Raw genomic sequence first — 20,018 nt, 5'->3', positions numbered from 1 at the left:
AAATCAAAGTCATGACACATTGAGGTTTTTATGTACCATGATGCCCAGCCAGCCAGTGTGAGATTCTGAGTTCCTTTCTTGTGTCTTGTGATTGTTTCACCTACACTTTTAGGGAATCTTGAGTAAAAAAAAAAAAAAAAAAAAAAGACAGCTGTCACAAGGGCTTGGTTTCTTGCCAATTTCCTACAAAGTGCAAAGTATGTTCAATTGCTAGATGCCCTAATCCACCTTCAGGGCAGGAGTACCTTTCATCAGTTCAGCATGTTGGTATTTTCTAGAAACATGATAAGGACTGTGGTACATTTAACTGAAAGGTCATGACACCTTTCAATCCTTCCTTTAATCATCTCATCTATGAGAATGCCTGTCCTTTTTTTTAAAAAATTTTTTTTGTTTTTGTTTTAGATGGACACAATATCTTTATTTATTTTTATGTGGTGCTGAGGATCGAACCCAGTGCCTCACGCATGCCAGGCCAGCGCGCTACCACTTGAGCCACATCCCCAGCCTCACAATGCCTGTCGTTAACTAAGACTGATCTCATATGGTTTAGAGTGGGCTGTATGTCCTGAGCTACCCATTGACTCATGGCAGAATGTCTGTAAGTGCTAAGCCGTGGGGACACACCATGACTGCCACGCAGCTCTTGCTCTTAGGAGCTCACGGTCCACTGGAAACTCGGATCAATAGACTGGCACTTACCACATACGGAATCAGTGTTCCAATGTGGGTAAATAGAAGCCGCTAAGGAGGTCACATTTTTTTGGCTTGGGGGATAAGAAAAGACTTCTCAGAAAAATAGCAATAAAAAAACACCATCCAACTGAGCGCAGAAGGTATTTGAATAGTCAGATCTGAATTCAAGGACAGATCTGGGCTGGAGGTAAGATCCTGATGTCATCACCATGCAGAGGAGAACTGAAGGGACTGGAGTAGATGAACTCCTTGAGAGTATGGAATGAGATGCTAAAAGAGCAAGTGAAGACTGAATTCAGAGGATATGGCTGGTGATAGGACTAACCTGGAAAGAGGGATCCATCCGGGGAGCTGGCTGTGAGGTTGAAAGAGGACCACAAGAAAGTGATGGGATCCCGCTGAAGAGAATATTTCAGAGGGGGGGAAAAAGGTCATTGCATTAAATGCTGTAGAGAGCACAAGGTCATAGTTGAAAAGTACTAACATGATTTTGCAAGAGTGAGGTCACTGTTGACTTTAGAAGGCACTTCAGGAGGAATGATGGGGACAGAAGGTGCTTGGCAGTGGGTTCAAGATTGAAGAGGAAGTAAAGACAAAAAGTGACAGCAAATAGAACCAATTGTTTCAGGAAACTTGGTGGTGAATGACGGATGACCTCTCTATATCCTTTGTGATAGAGAGACTTCTAAAGTGAAAATGCTCTGTGCTATGCTGGCTCAGTGAAAGTACAGATGTCTTCTCTATCTTTATATCCTCCTGGTTCCTAATGTGGGTCCCACAGATAGAGGGTGCTCTGTTAATATTAGTTTAATTATTTGCCAGCTTTTGAATTTTTAGATTCTCATTGAACTTTCAATGAATAGGAAGTGTATATCCATTTCATACCTTTTTCCGTTAGACAACACTCTCTGGATTGAAATGAAAAGGTCTCTATGCCAGCTGAGAAAAAGATAATACATCTATGATTTAACTGAATCTCATATTTCCAGGAAATTTTGTGAATTGCAAGGGAAATTCCCCTCCAAGCGGAACAAAGAGAACAAGGACAAATATATTTTAATAAAAAATTTTATTATGATTATTTACATCAGTTCCTTGATAAGCATATAAATGTAAACTTTTATCGTTGGCATTATTTTACATATGATTTATCCAAATTCAGAGTTAATACTGTCATTTGAGTGTACAAGTAGTGAGAAAATTTGATTATATTCACAGAATATACATATGACGTGCATTCAAATTGTGTCCCCCTTAAGCCAGTGGTATGGACACTGTCCCATTGGCCCTGCTTCTGCTCCTCAGGTGCACGCTGGAATCGGCCATGTCCTCCACGTGCTCCTCACTCTTCTTCTCCTTCAAGCTGTTGATGAACCTCAGGGTGATCTCGTCCCACTCCTCAGGCAACAGCATCAGCAGGAACCCGAGGCAGATAATGATGGTAGCAGCCAGGCGGACGACATTAAATATTACCTCCTGCTTCAGGAGGTCCACAGCTAGGAAAGAAAAGTCACATCAGTCACAGCCCATGACTGTTTCTAAGTTTCTCTGAAAACATGTAACCTAAGTCAGTGTCACTTCTCCACATTTTCAAAAGTCATACTTACTACTCAAGGCTTAGCTCAAATTCCATGAAACTGGACCGAAGGACCTCTATGGTTTTCTCTCTCTCCTTTTGTACTTTGGATTTTACTGAGGGGTGCTTAACCACTGAGCCAAATCCCAGCCCTTTTTATTTTTTTACTTTGAGACAGAGTCTTGCTAAGTTGCTCGGGGTCTTGCTATTTCTGAGGCTGTCCTTGAACCTGTGATCCTCCTGCCTCAGGCTCCCAAGTCCCTGGGATTATGGATATTGCCACTGCACCCAGCCTGGCTTTTCTCTTCGACTTGTCCTTTGCAGTCCTACCTGCTTTTCCAGTTTCAATGGATCATTGGACATTTTTCAAATGAGCCAAACTTGTTCATGCCTATGACTTTGTATGTGTTGACCTTTTTCAAAGTTTAATTGAGGTGAGATTCATATAATATAAAACTGTTTTAAAGTGAATTTAGTGACATTTAGTCCATTTACAATATTGTGCAATTACCCTCTATCTGGTTCTAAAACATCTCTATCACTTCAAAATTAAACTCTGTACTCAACCTTTTATCCCCCCTCTTTTTCCCCTGATAACTACACATCTGCTTCTTTTTCAGTGGATAAATGGAATCACAGAATGTGTGACTTTTACACTGTTTTCTTCCATTTCACATAAGGTTTTTAAGGTTGACTTATGTTGTGGCTGTAGCATGTGTCAATACTTCATCATTTTTTTGTGGCTGAATAATATCACATTATGTACACTACAATTTGCTTATTCACTCATCTGCTGATGAACATTTGGGTATATCTACTTTTTGGCTATTGTAAATAGTACTCTTGTGAAAATTCATGTACAAGGATATTTTCAAATCCCTGTTTCCAATTTTCTTTCCTTATTTCTTTTTTGATTATATACCTAGGTGTGGAATTGTCTGTCACATGCTGTTCTTTTTGTATAAATTGCCCTTCCCTCCTCATATCTAACTCCATCCAACCATCCCCTCTAGAAGAGCTCTGTCTGAAGGTTTCTTGCAGGCAGCTTTCTGTAAGCTCCTCCTATTTGCTCTCAGAGCATCTAGAACATGCCTCTATCAAACCAATTATTTTTCTACCTTGTAATTACTCACTTCCCTTTATCTACCTCTCCACTACATGGTCCTAGGGGCAGGAACTGTGTTATATTCAGGATCTATCATCAATGTTAGCACAGTTCCTGGCATAGATGAGGTGCTCGGAAATTATTTATTGAATGAATGAATTCATGGTGAATAATGAACTTCTTTGACAACTTCACTTCTCTCTAATTTCCCTTTCCTCTAAATACCTCATAGCCCTTGGGTCTGTCTTTCATAGTTTGGGCATTTAATAATAAGTTGCATTGTAGAGTTCCAACTTGTTTCAAGTATATTGGTTTTCTTTTCTAAATTCAGTTGTAAGCTTCTTAAGGAAACAAAATGCACTTTTTTTTTTGCTGTCTTGTTTATATCCTGATTGAATAATAAGCACTCAGTAAACATATGTTGGTTTTCCTAAAGAAAAGAAAGACAGTACTCAAGACTTGGAATCATAGAATTTTAAAGTAGGAAGGACTGACGGAACTGTCACCCAGACAACCCATTTTCATTACTAGAGTTACTGGCACTTTAGTTATCTTTCACTAGAAAGATTATTCTAGATGAATAGCTTCTCCTCTTGCCCCTGTGAGTCAAGTTGCTTTTCCTGGAGGGCCACCTGCTCTGCTCCCAAGAGAAGCTTCCGCAGCTCCCTAAGGATAGTTTGATGGGAGCCAAAAACCCTGTACATTTTCTGTACTTTCACTAGTGACGTTGACTTCAGAGTCCTAAGCTGGGTTGCCTTTTGTTTCCATAGGACTTCCTCTAAAAATACCACGAAATTAGGTTGTCAGGGAGATTGCATGAAACCCAAATGATACATTTGGTATTTAATTCTAAAAGCACAACCAAGTAAAAGCAGTGTTTTTGTAGCTGCAAATTTTAAATCTGCTGCATAGTTATTCTGTTGTCTGCCACCTTCATGATATTTAAAAACATCTTCTGAGGCAAGGGACATAATTCATCATTGCTAGAAGAAACAAGTCAGAGCATAAAGACGAACAGGAGTCTTATTGGGTCATCAGAACCTGCACATACCAAACCATGCCAATACCTGCATTTCCAGGAACGCTGAGCACGGTCCCGATGGAGATGAGGATAGGGTATGTCAGCACTACACCGACATTCACCAGGATGTTGAAAGCTGTAAAACAAAGGAGGATCTACAGAATGAAGGAGAACCGGCATGCGAGCTCTTTTCTTCTTCCTGTGAAACAATCAATGTCTTTGCTAAAGGTGCCTTCTTAAGTGCCTGCACCGTGGGTCAATTAATCCTCTAATTTTGGAGATGGATGCATTCATATGTCCCCCCAAATTAGTCATATTCTTTTGTCCTCCTCCATCTCCCTGTTTGCCTGAGCTCTTGACAACTGTCTGGCAACAGGTATATGGAGCAAATGCAAAGAGGTAAAATTCAGCATACTGCTTATTAGCATGGCAAAGGTAGGGTGGGGCCAGCCAGGGGTGGAAAGTAAGTGACAGATTGAAGTTTGGCAATTTATCTCTTTGTCACTTTGCTATGTTGGGCCATGTTTCCAGAAGAGTAAAAGGCTCTAATGTCACTATCTAAAGGAAAATCTACCCAATGACAGCCTATCCTGTTTTTTTTCTCCCTCTCTGAGGTAAACTTCACATGGACAAAGGTGGGTTTAATGTATACTTCACCAAATTCCCTGGACTGCTTCCATATCTTGATTTGTGCACAGGTAACCAGCAGGCAGATCTACAGAGCTAACTGAGGGTGTAGCTTCATGCTCTTTAGTTAATCCTTTGGAACTCTTTAGTTAAATATAACATAATTTAAAATTATCTATCCCTTTCCAACATTACTAAAAATAATATTTTCAAAAAGGAAAAAAAAAAGCTGGATGCAATGGTGCATGCCTATAATCCTGGCAACGTGGGAGGCTGAGGCAGGAGGATGGAAAGTTCAAACCCAGCCTCAGCAACTTAGGGAGGCCCTGTCTCTAATAAAAGACAAAAAAGGGCTGGGAATGTGACTCAGAGGTTAAGTGCCCCTGGGTTCAATCCGGTTTAAAAAAAAACAGGGAAAAATGATAAATCACAGAGCATTATTTTAACAAAGTTCAACTGAATGTCCGTTTTAGGGAATAGAGTGATGAGTAATAACAGGCATGAAAAGTCCTTCAATCAGAGAAGGTCTTTATGCACATGACTGAAGCATGTTCCTTGTACCTCTGTAGTCTCAAAGAAGGGTTCTAGAACCCTTCCAGTTAGAAAGGTATGTATTCTCTACTGGCATTTATAATTCCTGCTTTAATGAAGCCCACTAACTTAGTTGCCTGGAGTCACTTATGCTTGGTAGACAATGGGTTTGACCTTCCCAAGACTTGTTCATATGACACTCCTAGCAGTCAGGGCAAAGGGATCTTCTAAATTAGTGACTGCTCCTCCTTTGTGATAAGGTTGGAATGTGTTCCAGTCCCTTGAGGGACTCAGAGAGTCAAACATAGCAAATTTTAACACATTAGGAATTATTAAATGCAAGAAGATTCTGCTGACCTCCTCAGCTGTCATTTTGCTGGCTGAACTGGATATTTTAGCCTATTGAATGAAAGCAATGGTATTTCTGTAGTACTGAGCCCTTTTTGCTCAACAAAAGCCAGGCATCTTCACTGAAATGTGTTATCTGTTTTTCCTTAGTTCTTTAGATGGAATACTTACATTCTTTTTTGACAACCTAAAAAAAAAAGAATATCTAATTCAATGTGTTATTTGTGGCCTGGGGTCTAGCCCAAGTTTAGGTGCAATTCAGATATGCCAGGTGACTGGAGGAGGCAGGCCCACCTGCATTTGGGCTGTCACTGAGAGACCGGTCACAGCCATGGTTGCAGGAGATGTGGGGGCAGCTCAGATCACAGACTGGTGTTCATCTCTCAGTTCCATTTCTCAGACCAGCCACAGACAGATCATATCTGATTCCCATGGAGAAGAGATGGGTGGAAATGAAAACTTAAGATCAGGAGCTCTGAGGAGTGTCAAACCCTGGGGTATATAACAGTTAGGAGAGAGACTATCTCTTCAATTTGTAAGAGCACGGCTTTGGCACAGTGAACTCTGCAGAGCCCTGGGGTGAGCCTGGTGGAGCAATTGCAGTGCCAGGTGGCACTGTGCTCTGTAGGGTGTAGAGAAAACACTGCTTGGAGCATTCCAAGGTCCAGCTAGCATGGGTGTCATCCAGTCTGAGCAGGTTTGCTTAGGAGCATGTATTACCTGCCAAGGAATACACAGGTGAGGCCTAATTTGCTGCAAAGAAACCATGTATGTGCAGTGAGGGGCTAAGATTCAATAAAATTTTGGTTCTGATTGTTCTCATGTAGGTTGTTTTTGGCCAGGAAATATCCTAGGTGTGTTTATGAGGATATTTTGGTCTTATGGAAACATTGCTATTGATTTCTACTCAACTCAGCAGAGGTAATGAGAGATGATAACCATACATTTTTGGCCTTGGAAAGAAGAACTCAAGGGACCAACAATTAATACTTGATTCCTCTCTTGAGTGCTTCCTGTCTAAGACTTCTTTCTCCTGGGTTGGAGTGGAAAAAGATGACCTAATCATAGAATCAGGACATTTTTTTTTTCTCCCTGGAATTGCAGTACTATTTCAAATCACATCACCTTGGTAAAGAAGGTCAGCTGAGGGTTGGCAGAGGTCGTGCAGGTTGAGTGTGGCGGGTAACTGTGGAGCAGGCAAAGAGGCTGACCTTGGGCAGTATGTGGAAAGGGGAGCAGAATGCAAATGATTTGATTTTGAGTAAACACGCATGGGGACATTGAGTTGTTGCTGTTTTTCGACTGCTTGGTGAGAGAAGAGCAGGCTCATTATTTTTTCAGGTTCCTCTTGCATGAAGTGACAGCAGTAGCACAGATTAAAAGTGGGAGCCCGGAGCTCCGCTGAGGCAGACAGCCCCAGAGTTCCAGGGTGCAGGGAGGGAAGACATTAAAAAGACTCCATGTGGCTTTTTCTTGGCCCTTGACGAGGCACATTCTGCTTTGCCTGGACTACCAAGCTCAGCTCACGCCGCCTTCTCTTTCCTGGTGAGGGCTTCCTATTGCAAACCCTTTCTCCAGGCTCAGCAGAGTGAGCTGTTTAATACGGATGTGAACCTGTCACCTCCCTGATTAAATATTAAGTGGATTTAAAATCCAAACCTCGGGCTGGAGATGTGGCTCAGTGGTAGATCGCTTGCCTTGCAGGTGCCAGACCGTGGGTTCAATCCTTAGCACCACATAAAAATAAATAAGTGAGGGCTGGGGATGTGGCTCAAGCGGTAGCGCGCTCGCCTGGCATGCGTGTGGCCCGGGTTCGATCCTCAGCACCACATACAAAACAAAGATGTTGTGACCGCCAAAAACTAAATAAAAATTCTCTCTCTCTCTCTCTCTCTCTCTCTCTCTCTCTCTCTTTAAAAATAAATAAATAAATAAATGAAATAAAGGTATTGTGTCCAACTACAACTAAAAAATAAATATATATAAAAAATCCAAACCTCAATATGGCTTTCCAGAACCCGCATGAGCTGCTTCCCTCTTGAATGCCACCTCCTCCTTCCCTCTCTCCTGAGCCTGGTGCTCTGGCCTTTTTGAGCCACTTTGAGTTCCTTCAATTTGTCATCTATGCTTTGGCCTCCCCCAACACACGGTGGCAGACGTAGAGCATGTAAATCACACAGTATGTCACAAGACTGGATGAGGTTGCTTGAAGGTCAGTGGTGAAGACAGTGGCCTGGGCAGGCACCCCCATGGCAGGCACACCAGTTGGATGGCTGATCTAATCCAACCAAAGCCTGCCAAGAAGTTCCTAAAATTCCAGGACATTAACCAATGCAAGTTTGGCCAATAGAGCACAGAGGTATCTAAGGGAATAATCCTGCTGTGATAATCTATCTAAGGAAAGGTCGAGTGGCCATAGGAAAGGGAAGCCCAAACCTGAGAACACTTACCCAGCCATAGTCCAGCCATTCCACAGAGACAGCCCCATGGCAAAGCTGCAAACGAAGACCAGTGCTCCACCTTGGTGAAATACAAGATGACAGGGGTGAAGGAGATGAAGATCAAATTGAAGAAACCCATGGTGGAGACAAAGTGTGCGGCTTCCCCAAAGTTGGCACTTCCAAGGAACATCTTAAACAAAACCTGAATGGGAAAGAAACTCTTTAGCCACACAGTTGGGGATACTTTACTGGAGCAGAGATGAGGATTCTATCCACCTACACAGTGGAATAACCAGCCCACAGCTTATCTTCCATGTCTTCCTTCTCTGTCATCTCCATGGCACTAAATGGGACGTTGAGACAAGATATTAAAATGCCTTATATCCTTTATAGAAGACAAAAATAGCCATAGAGTAAATTCCTTATGGTGTAGAAAATCGCTGGGGTACTGTACACTCTGTGAAGCACAGAGAGTACATGATAAATAAGAGTACCCTAAGCCCAGAAAAATCTTCAAGGACCGAGATGCCATCAATTCTTCCTTTCAAACATGGGGCTCCTTTTATTCTTATTTTGACAAATACTGAAAGCTAAATTGGACAGAAAGCCTATAATTATGTGGTTGAGAGAAATAATGATGCCTTGGCTTTATAAGCACTTTTCTTTCTGAGCTTAAAATGTCTTCACAAACATTATGTTATTCTGTGGATTAAAAAAAAACCTTTCCCCCCTATGGATTGTAAGATGGCAAGGAGAAGCGAATGGCTGATCTGTCTCAGAACAGTCTGGAGGAAGAAGCCAGGCCTGGCGTCTTATTTCTTAGCTCCCTAACCCCTGTCTCCCTTTACTAATTCTATCAAATAATATAGATTGCAGCAGATTATTTCTGCCTGAAATTATTATCCGCATAGGATTTTGTGCATTTTTAGCCACTATTCCCAATCCCAGAATGAAAATATTCTGTAATGTGGTCAGGAGAATTCTCTCCATAAGAGTACTCTCCTGATTACACAGCAATTTCAAGTACTGTTTTTTATTTCAACTGAATTTATTTATTTATTTTTCTATTGAAAGACTTAAGAGAACCTAGCATGTGCCAGTACTTAGCCACATTCGATGTTTTGGTGGAGTTTCTGTCCAGAAGCAAGTTAGATACTAATAGCGAATGAGTGAACACTTGTCAAACTTGTCACACAGAATCAGTGAGCCAAGGAATGTCAGTATGGAAATAGACTTCATGCCCTCTGAGCTGCAATGGTGGTGAATAGTCAAAACAGGCCTCCAGGAGGAATGCAAAGGGTATTATTCTGTGTCTTTCAAAGAGGCTTGTCTTAATGAAACACTGAGAGAGGTAAAATTGGAATTGTCCTGTAGATACATCCAGAAAGCTGGCTTTTAAAAATAAAGCTCTGTGGAACAACCTTTGAGATCTTCTCCCTGAGTCCTCACTTCTGAAGGTGGCTACAATGACCCTCGAGTAGAGTTTTCATAGATGGCTGGGAACTCAGTAGAAAAAGATTGGGGAGTACAGATCAGACTCAGACCCTGGCTCAGAGAGAAAAAAAAGTGTCTCTATTTTGCTAATGATGTGGGCTTCTGTGGCCTGGAATCAACAGGTAGACAGCAACTCTCAAGGGACAGCTTCTTTATTACTTATAATACCTTGTTGGAGTTAAAATAATGACCATATAGTTAACTGAAAGAAACACAAGGGGAGATCAAGCTTTTCCTACATATCAGCTACAACGACTTGATAATTGAGGGGCTGGAGTGTAGAGCACAGGCTGAGGGATTGACTGGTCTAGAGTTTCAATCTGTTGCTTCCTGGCTATGTGACCCTGGGAAAGTTACTTAACCTTATAAATCTTCAACTTCCTTACCTGAAAAGTGGGAAATATATATCTATGTTTCATAAAGTTGTGTTGACGAAGTTGAAATTCTCTGGCAGGTGCCAACCACATAGCAAGCACTCAATATATGATATCATTATTATTTAAATGCATCTATTTTTTTTCTAACCAAAATTTTCACTTTGCTTCCTTTCTTTATTGCTTAAATCTAAGCTATGAGTGACAGCTGATTACAAAATAAGGTGCACAACATACCTTATATAATGCAGACGTCGAGGCTGAGCCAACTGCAAATGCCACACCAATGATGGAATCAGCATGGAAATTATCTGCATATGCCATCATGACAATGCCAGTAATCGCCATTATTGCGGCAACTATCTGTCAAATAGAATGGAAAGAAACATAAAAAATTATGTTTCTGTATAATCAAGCAACACAAGGCTTCACAAAGTTTGCTAAATATTTCCTTATATTTAATTACCTTGTCTATATCGCTGCTTACATATAAGAAGGGTCAGTATTAAAAGTAAATCAGTATGCTCATGGGACATTCAGGACTAGAATATAAAAGCGATTCACATTCTAATTAAGGAATGGTAATTTTAGTTTAATTTTTAAATTTAACTTTCTTGAGCTTAACATCCATTCTGATGAAATGGATTCAACAGGAAGTCACTTCTAAGTATTTTCATCTGTATTGTATTTTTTTTTCTTCAAACAGTTCAGCATACATTTTAATCAGCTTCTTGAATCAATTCATATTTCTAAAGATCTGAACATAACTAGGACTTGATTAAGGAGACGTAATTTTGATACAGCTAAGGGGCAAAACTTAGACCAAGGGCAAAAAAGAAACTGAATAACCTCTTTTAGGGGTTTATACAGGAGTAAATTGAATGTGCTCTGTCACTTGGGATGTCAAATGGAGGCCACTTCTTCCTTTTGTCTACATTTAAATTAATTCAATTTTTCAGGTACACCACAGAAAGATAATTTAACTTAATTATGCTGAAGCATTCATTAACCACATAAAGTGAAATATTTCATAATTGGACTGAGGTCATAATGGTGTACTGTGAAATGATAAGGTCCCTGATGCATTCTAAATGGGAGTCCACTCCCTTGGTACAACGCTGGTTCACATCTGTTTCTTTAATTGTCCTCAATTGGTTCTACTGGAAAACATTTCAGCCTTACAGCAAAGAGGAAAATAACCCTGGAATAGGGAACAATATGTCTTCCTCACTGACTTTAAAATCAAGTTGAAAATTTGTGAGCAAATTGGAGATTAATATGTTAAGTTTCAGTTCTGAGTATTCCAAATAAATAGATTCCTCTGCAGACAGCTTTTGCACATATGTGATTTTTCAAGCCCTTTTAACATTATTAGGGAGTTATTTACAATAACAAAATTTAGATCATCGACATGGGACTAGACTTGAGGCTAATCAGGGTGTGTGTGCTCTTGATGGCCTATACTTCAGGTGCTGTGAGAGCAATGCTCTTCTTAATGACCAGCCAGGGCCAGTGCACGGGTGGTTACAGAGTAGCTCCATACTGAAGTTCCCTTTATGAAAAACAGCAGATGACTCGAGCACAGACTCCAACGTGTCAGCGGTGAAAAACCATCTTCACAACACATTATCCATGAGGCTGCTTGATGGGAGGTGTTTCTCTTGCTGAGTGAATATCACATTCTCTGAAACTGCCACATGTGTGTTCTCCTTAGACTCTACCTCCAACTATAAGGAATAGAATTTAATATGTGCACCATGGAGGTGTCGAGGAAATTTTCCAACTAAGAAGTAATAGACTCATAAATAAATGGTGAAGGGATTATCGACACCTGGGAATTCTGTGAGGGTTATCATTTCCCTCAATTTGGGGTTTTATAGTTCAGCCAGGGATTTGCAACCAATTTTGGGGTAATCTGATTTCAGGAAAAAAACAACAACAAAAAAGGCACAGCAGACTGGCATTTTTTGATTTTTGTGTTTGAAGAATGTTCACTGGCTAAAGTACTCATGTACATAAATAGATTTCCTTCATAAGACTGAACTGGAAAGATAATGAATTTGAATTGATATTTATTTTGTTTTGGCTAACCCTTGATTGTATTTTCTTGGTCAAATAATCATGTGGTTACTATAAGACATGGCTAATGAACATGGTATTAATCCCAATGAACTTTAACATGATATGCTATTTCATATTTAAAATTATTAAAATCATTCTATAATAAATAATATTTGTTTAAGCTATTGTGTATAATATATAATTCTGGATTTAGGGAATCGTGAAAACAAACAGCACATTTAAAAACAAAACAAAAAAAGAACCAGGGCTGGGGCTGTAGCTCAGTGGCAGAGCCCTTGCTTAGCACATATGAGGCCCTGGGTTTGATTCTTAGCACCAAATAAAAATAAACAAATAAAGTTGGCCTTCTGTCCAACTACACTACAATTTTTTTAAAAAAAGCAATAGGAAATACAAAAACCCTGCATAGAAAATGACAAACATGTAATGCAATTATCCCCAGGATATGCGCAGAGGTGAGAAGTCTTCCTTTTATGAATAAGCCATTAGCAAAAATATATTTGCATGAAGTATCTAAGTTTTCTCAAGATAGGAATTGGATATGGCTAAAGAGTAAATAATCTTATAGCAATTCAAAATTATAGGCATAGTGATCCTTTTAAAGATCTCCATCAGTCTTTAGGTTCAAGTGCTTGTGAAAATATTCTCCGGGACCACTTAAAATTGACATATCAATTACACCAGTGTCTCTCTCAATTGCTCTCATGGAGAGAAGTATTTTTCACTTCAGGGGACTAGACAACATTGTTAGTTAAGTTCTGAAAGCATGAAAATCTGAATATTTGAGATGATAGAAAAACCTTTTCTCTGTGGTACAGGCAATAATTTATGGGTTATATATTAGATGAGGGGAAAGATAAATCATCTGCCACATTTTTTAAAAAAAATTTTACTATTATCTGCTAGGACAAAATTTCTATGGCATGTTTTAAGAAAGCCTCCATATATTTCCTATCTACACAGCTGGAACTAAAGGAACAGACCTCAATTAATCTTGAAAATGTAGAAAAAGTTGAGGGGAAGATCTATTTGGAGCAACTGGTTATATGCTCCAGAATGGCTCTGCTAGGCACTTTTTTATTTTTATTATTTTTTGTTGCTTTACTTTTTTTTAACAATTCTATATTTCAATATGAATTTCTTTTTTCTTTTAGTTTTTAGATTTTTATTTGTTATTTTTAAAATCCACAGTACAGTGGATTTTAATATATACATACATGGAGTAAAACCTATTCTTATTAGGATCCCATTCTTGTGGTTGTATATGATGTGGAGTTTCACTGTGGTGTATTCATATATAAGCATAGGAAAGTTATGTCTATTCATTTGACTATCTTTTCTATTCCCATCCCCAACCCTTCCCTTCATTCCCCTTGTCTAATCCAGTGAACTTCCCTCTCCCTGGCACTGTTTCTTTTATGCTGGAGAGTAAATGCTTTTTAAATGTCCAGAGAACAAATGACATAAGCAGATCTGAATCAACTGCATTTTCAGAATCCATCATCATCAAAGAAGGAATAATAGCCAGTTCTCTCTCTCAACAGAAACACATGAAATGACTCTTTTTGTGCTTAACACACCAGAAATGCACCTTCAGGAGGCCAGTATCTTAAATTCTATGTCAACAGTGCTGGTATGTGCTCATGCATAGGGTGTCCACAACAGAGATGCTTCTGAGACATCTTGGTACTCCTGAGGATCCCCTCCTGCTGGAAACATGTCATCTAGTGGTGCCATTCATTTGGCTTCTGAAAAGTGGTGACTCTCCTCATAATCTAGTCCAGTTCCGACCTCTTAACCAACCAGGAGTGTCTAAATAATAAAACCCACCACTACCACGATCTTAATTGACTTTAAATAAGAATGTTTATAACTGTAGTGACACCAAGCTGCTAATGTTTCCAGTTTTAACATCCTGAACCTCCCTGTTTTTTTGGCCTTTAGGTGTTCCCACCTCGGGAGTATACCCCCCAAACGGGATTTATTTAGCCCATTTTCCCAGCATGACTGGTGAGTAACAGCCTTGTGAAACATCTACCTTCTTCTGCATCTCAGCCTCTCAGAGAGTTTTCTGGGTCAACTATTAAGGGCAGAGGTGGACTTGAGGTCATTTAAGCCTGTTCTGAAAGACCAAAGAGATATTTGGTGATATCACTGCCCTAAATACTTACCCGAGACCCCACATGAAAGCTATGTTTCCTTTACCTTTCATAAAAAAAAGAAAAGTTTGTAAAGGAAAAGGCTAGAGAAGCACCTGGCTTCAGAATGCTTTTCCTTTCTTGTATCTTTTTTTTTTTTTCCATTGAGGACCTCAAAAGCCCCAAACCTGCATCTCCATGAAGGTGAGTAACCTCATCCCCTTCACTGTGTTTCCCTTTAACAGATGGTTTCCAGAATCATTATTTTCCTAGCAATACCAGATCTTTTAGGGCCCAAGGGATTGAAATGAACCTTTAATTCAATGTTATTCCCATAGTATTTCTTTGAGGAACTTACAGGTCTAAGTGAGCGATTGGAACCAAAACATGTTTTCTTACTTTGTTTTGAGGTTACTCTGATTTTTGAAGCTGGCTGAGCATAGAGGAGCTTCATTAGTTCACACTGCAATCCGGGAATCCCAAAGCCAAATGCAATTCCCAAAATGCAGGTCTCAAACTATATTGCTGGCAGTGGCTGTACTGAAGTTCAAGGCTCCAGGTAAACAGTTGTAACTGAGATACACACTAACAGCTTGGTCAATGAGAGCCGCACCTATGAGTGGATTTATATAGATCCATTTTCAAAGAACAGCATCCTTAAACTTCTGCACATATCATATTTAAGGTTCTGTGAAGAACTATCTCCTTTACTCAGATCCAATTAAACCAAACAAGAGCTGAAGTGCAAGAAATGAACTGGGAGGGCAATCTATTGATTGATTAAAGCAGTCAGATGCTGTGCATATGAAGGGGAAGAGAGGGAGTCCCTCATACATTGGTGAATTCAAGGGGTGCTGGGCCTCTGAACGCCTTTTTCCCCACACACATCTTCTCATAAGAATAAAATCCATTCAAAAATGATCTCAAAGGGGCATTTGAATAGCAAAGAGGGAAAGAAATCCTATTAGGAGAGACTGCAGGATACGTGTGGGGTTGGGCACCTGACTGCACCTCGTGACGGAGTTAGGGATTCATCGTGGGCATACAATCTGAGAGCAGTCACAACCCAGCTTTCTCCTCTCTTAGCTCTACTCCCAGGTGGTTGTCCTTCCAAGAGAGGGATGAGAAGCCCTGCCCTGGGAAACATGAAGTCCTTGTCGGAGAAGTCTTCACTGCACATGAATGAGCAATTACCCAAGTTACTTGGAATCTTATTTTAGAATGTAATATCAGCACCAGTCAGTAGCTACTCAGCTCTAATGTCCTGTTATAGCACTCTGCGGGAGGGTGGGGGGAGGGAGGATCTCAATTCAAAGTGTAGCTCATACACTGCTGTAGGACTGCAAATTGGTGCAACCACTTTGGAAAGCAGTAGGGGATTCCTCAAAAAACTAGGTATGGAACTATCATTTGACTCAGTTGTACCACTCCTAAGTATATATCCAAGGGAGTTAAAATCAGCATACTACAGTAACACAGCTACATCCATGTTTACAGCAGTTCAATTCACAATAGCTAAACTATGGAACCAAACTAGGTACCCTTCAACCGATGAATGGATGAAAGAATATGTGGTATATATACACAATAGAATATTACTTCGCTATAAAAATGAATGACTTTATGACCTTTGCCAGTAAATGGATGCATCTGGAGACTAGCATGCTAATTCAAATAAGCCAATCCCCTAAAACCAAAGACCAAATGTTCTCTCTGATGTATGGATGCTAACACTCAACAAGGTGATGGGGCAGGGGGATAGAAGTTCAGTGGATTAGACAAAGGAAAACAAAGGGAAGGGAGAGGCCATAAGAATAGGAAAGACAGTGGAATGAAGCTAACATGACTTTCTTATGAGTACATATAAATACATCACAGTGAATTTCAACATTGTGTACATCCACAAGACTGGGATCCTAATCTGAATAAGTCATGCTTCATGTTTGTAGATATGTCAAAATATACTCTACCATTATGTATAACTAAAAAGAACAAAAAATTAAAAAAAAACATGGATTCAAAGTATAGCTTAGGCAATGACAGATTCAGTCAAACTGACATACTTCAGTCAGTTCTTGGTGGGTCACGGAGAAACTCCAGAACAGTCACAGTTTGGGAAATTAACTCCCTAGGGGTCCACATATGGCTGAAAATATGTGGGTACCAAGATGAAGGGACACATTCATTTCTTATCTGCTAAGAAAATTGGGGTCTGCTGAACCTTTCTCCAACCACCAATTTTCTCTATATCATCAAGGAAATTTTAAAATGAAAGGAAACATTTGACATAATAATACAAAATTTAAGGGAGGAACTGAATCTGAAAAAAAGGTTTCTAACTTCTCAGTCTAACATACTTTTCATTGAAGTGAAAGAGACACCAGCAACTGAGAAGAAAACTTTTACCCAGTGGCTCATTTCTCTTAGAAAGAATATTCTTTAGTTTAGTTTTGTTTTTGTGGTGCTGGGGATGGAAACCAGGGTTTCCTCATACTCACCTAGTGCTGAGCCAAACCCCAGCCCCAATAACCTCCTTTCATTACAGTGATGATAGTTTTTCAGGTTCTCATAAGTTTAAAAATTATAGATAAATAAGACAGGATCTCAGAGATGGGAAAATACCCATATTCAAAGCTGCAAGAGCTGGATTATCACCTTCCAACAGTTTTGTAATCTTTATCAGAAATATCAGAAATTCACTGATTTCCATGGGATGATCATAAATTAGCTGCAAGAAACTGCTCATAAACATTACCATTAAATAAGGGGAAATGACTTTGTAATGGAAAATAATGTGCAATAGATTACCTTTCCATCTGTAATTGAATCTATTCCAAAGAAACAAAATATTAACGAGTTATTCATAGTGCTTAATTCATTTTATATGAATAATGCTGACTGATGGTCCAGATAAACCCGTATTTACTGATCTTATAACTTAAAGCATCCTCTATTCTCTCTGTGGAATTATTTTGACATGAAAAAATAAAAGTAAGGGAGGTCATAGCTTTCTGTCTTAAATGTCATTCTTGGGGCCAAGCAAATTATAATTACAAACCAATGACCATTTGTCTCTAAACTCCTGAATCTTTAATATAAGCCACGAAAATATGTGCTTTTTTTAAAAAAAATTAAGGTGCACAATATATTTTAAAACAAAGTTTTTTAAAAAATAAAAAGTAATATTGACAGGTAAACCAGTCAGTGTTGTTTTTCTTTTAATATGATTGTATTTTTTATACCTTTATTTTATTCATTGATATTTTGTGATACTGGATTGAACCCAGTGCCTCACACATGCTAGGCAAGCACTCTACTACTCAGCTACAGCCCCAGCCCACCCAGTTAGTGTTTTTAATATCAACATTGTTGAAGTTTCTAGTTCAATGGTATAGAAGATAGGTTTCCACCTGATGACTGAAAACAGGTTTTTTTGATTTGTTTTGCATTTTGCTTTTTTTGTTTTAAGAGAGTCCTGTGGCACAGCATCGGGCAGGGCTGAGCTTTAGATGATTTATAGATAAAGGCAATAAAAGCAGCATTTATATTGTTGGTGCTGCATTCACTGTCCTTTAATTTCTCAAATGACCTAATTATACATGTTCTCTATATGTCTTAGGAGAAAAGGAATTGCTGAGACTGTCAAAAGGCAAAATGCTGAATATGTTGTGGTGCTTCCCATATTCCATGGCCTGATTATGAGCATCATTAAAAGCACACTTTGACGTTCTCCTGGAACATGGCATCAATAAACATCAATAAAAAACGTTTCATAATGAGCAGTGAAACACTTCCTGTCTTGAAAAAGAAAGATATCTGACTTCGACCAATATGCCTGACACCACCGCTTGCTGTTTGGCCATCTATGATATCTTAATTTATGCATGTATTTATTTGCTAATACTTATTGGCTACTTCACATTTCTTCTATCAAATCTTATTTCTTACAGATGCTGTGTTAGTTTCCCGAGACTTCTGGAAACCACAGACTTGGTGACTTAAAACAACAGAAATTGATTGTCTCACAGTAGTGTATATGTATAGGTCAGTAGTTCAAAATCCACCAGGGCCATGCTCCCAAAGTCATCTCTAGGTGACAGCACATACTTTGTATGTTCCAGCTTCTGGTGGCTGCTCTGGCACTCCTGGCTTAGGGCTACATCACTCCAGTTTCTGTCTCTGTGATCACAACTGCTGCCTCCTCTTCCATGTGTATTTCCTGTGTGTCTCTTATAAAGACAATTGTTGTTGGATTTAGGTCCCCCCAGATCATCCTGGGTGATCTTCTTTGCTCAAGATTCCTAAGTTAATGACATTTACAATGACTCTCTTTCCAAATAAGGTCCCATTCACAGGTTTTGGAAATTAGGACATGGACAGATCCTTTTGGGAGCCACTATTAAATCCACTGCATATGCCAAATTTAAAATGGCAGTGCTTAGTAGGCTATAGGCATTTGTCTTAAAACTGTGATTTAATGTATGTTACACAGCTGATTTTTTGTTATTATTTTTTTAAGTCTCAAACATTCTGCCTTTTTTTTTTTTTTTGATGCAACTTCTTACATCAGTGAGGTCCCTGGTTAAATGCATTCATTCATTCTAATACAATTGGTTTTTCTCACTGGTAAATCTAATAGTGTATTGATTTATTTTGGTATCCATATGTATCTGGAGGAGCAGAAAAGCCACTCAATCTCCTTTCTTTCCCTTCTTCTAAAAAGGGAGCAGTGGACAACATAGGAAAGGTCCCTGTTCACAAAGGACTTGTCAGAGTACCTGGTGGTAGAAAGTCAGCACCAGTGTGTCAGGTATAAATACATAGTGCCAAACCATTTGGGTGTCAAATCAAGATTAGCTAGTGGAGCATGTGGTATCACATTTGGTATATTCTAATGGTATCAAACCATCTTGGCTTTCTTCTTAGTATTCATGTCAAGCGTCACTTCTAAATTTTTCAGCATTTCCTAAGATTCTATCAGAATTTTCTAACCGGTTATTTATTTATTTATTTAAGAGATAGATTCTTGCTATGTTGCCCAGGCTAGCAGTGATCTCCTGGGCTCAAAAGATCCTCCTGCCTCAGCCTCCTGAGGGGGAATACAAGTGTATATCACTGTGCTTGGCTCTTAATTGGCTATTTTTTTAAAAAAAGCTTTCAGGGTTCATGGCTGTCATAAACTTTCTTTCTAATATGGACTTTGATTTCAGCATCTGGGAAAAAACACCTTGGAATCATTGCCATCAAGAGCAGCATTTGGACAGCAAAAGAGATTTCAAATCCAATCTTAGCCATCTCTTTCAGAGGATAAGAAACTGCATCATGTTGATACTCTGGTAAAAGGCTATTCATTTGGACCTCCCAAGGAACTGCTGTCTCGTTATTTTCATCATTGTGAAATGAATAAGACCTGGCTCCTGAAACTTGCATAGTTACCAAATAATCTATTTCTGACATAGATCGAGCTTACAAAATTTATTATTATTATTTTTTAAATCTATGTTACTTCTGAAAGGAATAAACTCAGAACTGAAGTGGTTGGTGTACATTTAATGCAGTTCAATTAAGGATTTGTACACCAAAGT

General features: G+C 39.2%; 1 protein-coding gene across 1 annotated transcript in view; it reads right to left on the bottom strand.

The window, feature by feature from the left end:
- Window positions 1-1,825: 1,825 nt before the first annotated feature.
- Window positions 1,826-20,018, bottom strand: part of Slc35f4 (solute carrier family 35 member F4) — a 222,114-nt gene continuing 203,921 nt past the window's right edge. The window contains exons 5-8 of the mRNA XM_026384103.2: window positions 10,451-10,576; window positions 8,355-8,547; window positions 4,445-4,534; window positions 1,826-2,192 (exon numbers count right to left, since the gene is read on the bottom strand). Coding sequence (XP_026239888.2) covers window positions 1,951-2,192; window positions 4,445-4,534; window positions 8,355-8,547; window positions 10,451-10,576 — 651 coding nt within the window. The 3' untranslated portion in view covers window positions 1,826-1,950. The remainder of the gene's footprint in view (window positions 2,193-4,444; window positions 4,535-8,354; window positions 8,548-10,450; window positions 10,577-20,018) is intronic.

Source organism: Urocitellus parryii, chromosome 6, assembly GCF_045843805.1.
Source record: "Urocitellus parryii isolate mUroPar1 chromosome 6, mUroPar1.hap1, whole genome shotgun sequence".
Lineage (NCBI taxonomy): Eukaryota > Metazoa > Chordata > Mammalia > Rodentia > Sciuridae > Urocitellus > Urocitellus parryii.
This window is presented reverse-complemented; position numbering and strand designations above follow the sequence as displayed.